General features: G+C 41.5%; 1 protein-coding gene across 3 annotated transcripts in view; it reads left to right on the top strand.

Moving 5' to 3' along the window:
- PCYT1B (phosphate cytidylyltransferase 1, choline, beta) overlaps nt 1–2,443 on the top strand; it is a 144,368-nt gene that overhangs the window by 90,656 nt on the left and 51,269 nt on the right. For all 3 annotated transcript variants that reach the window (XM_011987996.1, XM_011987995.1, XM_011987997.1), the window contains exon 3: nt 1,376–1,492. In XM_011987996.1, the coding sequence (XP_011843386.1) occupies nt 1,376–1,492 (117 nt within the window). The remainder of the gene's footprint in view (nt 1–1,375; nt 1,493–2,443) is intronic.

The raw sequence follows: 2,443 nt of genomic DNA on the forward strand, positions 1-2,443 counted from the left end.
AGAGCAAGACTCTGTCTCAAAAAAAAAAAAAAAAAGAAAAGAAAAGAAAAGAAAGAACAACAACAACAACAACAACAACAAAAACACTATTGTGGCCACATATGTCTCTTTCCTTCTCACTGCAAGAATAAAATATCTCTATGTTGTTTGTAGCCATAGAGAAGAGGTGACAAGGGTGCTTAAAATGCACTTTGATATGAGAAACTACTTCTTTCTCCTGTCATCCATTTTTGAATCCCCTTCTTGGATTTTCACATTCTAGTTCCTTTGTTGAGAGTCTAGAAAGGTGTCAAGGTTGGCAAAATATACAGAATTTTCTATATAAATGTAGCAGGCATCTTCCAGACTATCAGGATGGGGATATAATAGAGCTGCAACGTCCTTCCTCCAACCAGCTAAAAAGAATAATTTTGTGACTTGCTTTGTCTACCAAATTGATGGAAGTATATACTCAATTTCTCTCTCTGACTTGAAGGGGATGGGTCTTTGGTCTGGCTGAGCAATAGTGTTATCCCAGTCTCCTGGTTCGCAGGGGTGCTGTACTGAAGTGTGTCCCTCTTCCTCTTGGAACAGCACTTTTTAAAGCACTGTATGCCACTGTCTGTGAGACCTCTTCACTTTTGGCCTTTCTCCCTAGGAGGGACTATAGTGTTTGTTGCTCATCTTCAGCCCTAAGCACCACTTCTACATGCAACATTACATGCTGACTTTCCTCCCTTTGAGGCGTATGTCCCTCATCTCTTATTATACCAAAGAGGTTAGGGAGTGGCCTTGCAGTGGTATGCTGGTAAAGGTTTAACAGCTGGTCCTCCAGCAGGAAATAAGCCCTGATTTGTAGCATTTGCCAATTTCTGTCGTGGAAGCATTCTACCGTGGCTGATTTCAGGCTACCAACGTGACTTGGAGTTGGGAAGAAAGGTGTAAGGTGAGCCATGTGAGCAGATTCCAGTACATCATTGCCTTTGGGAACAGGGACTTGGGGTCTTCATTCAGGATTGCCAGACTCAAGGATGAAGCCATTTGCTGTTTCCATTGAGCTCCTCAGTTACTCCTGCCTATGTGTCTCAGCTGGGCTGACTCTGCTGGCTCAGTCACCTAGACTCCAGTCCGGGTCAAGACAACTCCCCAGTGCTCTGTGTTTGTCTCTTCTGTTGGCTAAAAATGTGTGTTCCCTGGTTTGATCTTAATTTTGTTATGTTTTTGCTCTGCTTTGATGTCTTCAGAAGAACCTCTTTAAAATTAGTTTCATGCACTGATGTGAAACTGATGGTATGTAGAGATTGTGTCTTATCCAGAAAGTTTCTTATGACTGATGGAAGGTAGCTGAGATTCCTCATTCTGCAGTTCTGTTAACAGTGTTTTCTTTCTCCCACAGCTGACAGGCCTGTCAGAGTATACGCCGATGGAATATTTGACCTCTTCCACTCGGGTCACGCAAGGGCCCTTATGCAAGCAAAAACACTGTTTCCCAACAGCTACTTGTTGGTAGGAGGTAAGAAGTGCATTTTCTTTTTGTCTAGAAAACTCTTTTATAATATGCTTTCTGAAAAGAGCCCCTTTCAGTCCCATCAGTAAAATCTCACATTGTTAATGCTTCCAATTCAGCCCATACTGGCTCTCTTGTTCAATGCCTGAAATTTAAAATGATGTTTGAAAAACCATAGGGGAAGTTACATCATGGGATTGTATAACCCTGATCCTCAGAGAGAGATGGGCTGATAGTACTACTAAGGGTAAATGCTTCATGTTTTCCATTAGTGCCTTTCTCCTAGTGTTTAAGGCTTGATCCAAATTATGTTTCTAAATTTTCTAGAGGGATAAGAGAAGCAATATTATTCTGATTTCAAATCTCAAAGAACTGAAGGGAGTTAGGATGATGAAGAACAAACAAGGTCGTTATCTATTTCTTTCGTGTGACCCACAGCACTTAGGACAATGTTGTGCTAACACTAGTGGCTTGTAACAGCCCCACTTAGTTGAATTTGTGGCAGTGTGTTAAAGACATGGAGATTTATATACTGAGGTAATCTTGGTTCACAACGAAGGGACCAATTTACTCACTGAGTCCATGGAAAGAGAAGGATCGTTAGATGTGGATTGAAATTTTCCTCCTCCAGGAGGCCTAACTATTTCAATTTGGCTAAAACGGACAGTACCTGACTCAGAAGACCTGTATCTCACTTGTGTAGCTTCTGGAAGGAGCATATTCATTCAGAGTAATCAGTTTTTGTGGCATATAAACTAGGCACCATCACATCTTACACCTCTACTGGGAGAAAAAAAAGTACTGGTAAGAGACTACATAACTGTTTTTTAAAGCATTTTGTTACCTTCTGCAATTAAAAACCACTTGTTGTTTGTTTGTTTGTTTGTTTGAGGCGGAATCTCACTCTGTCACCCAGACTGGAGTGCAGTGGCGCAATCTTGACTCACCGCAACCTCC

This window comes from Mandrillus leucophaeus, unplaced genomic scaffold (assembly GCF_000951045.1).
Source record: "Mandrillus leucophaeus isolate KB7577 unplaced genomic scaffold, Mleu.le_1.0 Scaffold321, whole genome shotgun sequence".
NCBI classification, from domain to species: domain Eukaryota; kingdom Metazoa; phylum Chordata; class Mammalia; order Primates; family Cercopithecidae; genus Mandrillus; species Mandrillus leucophaeus.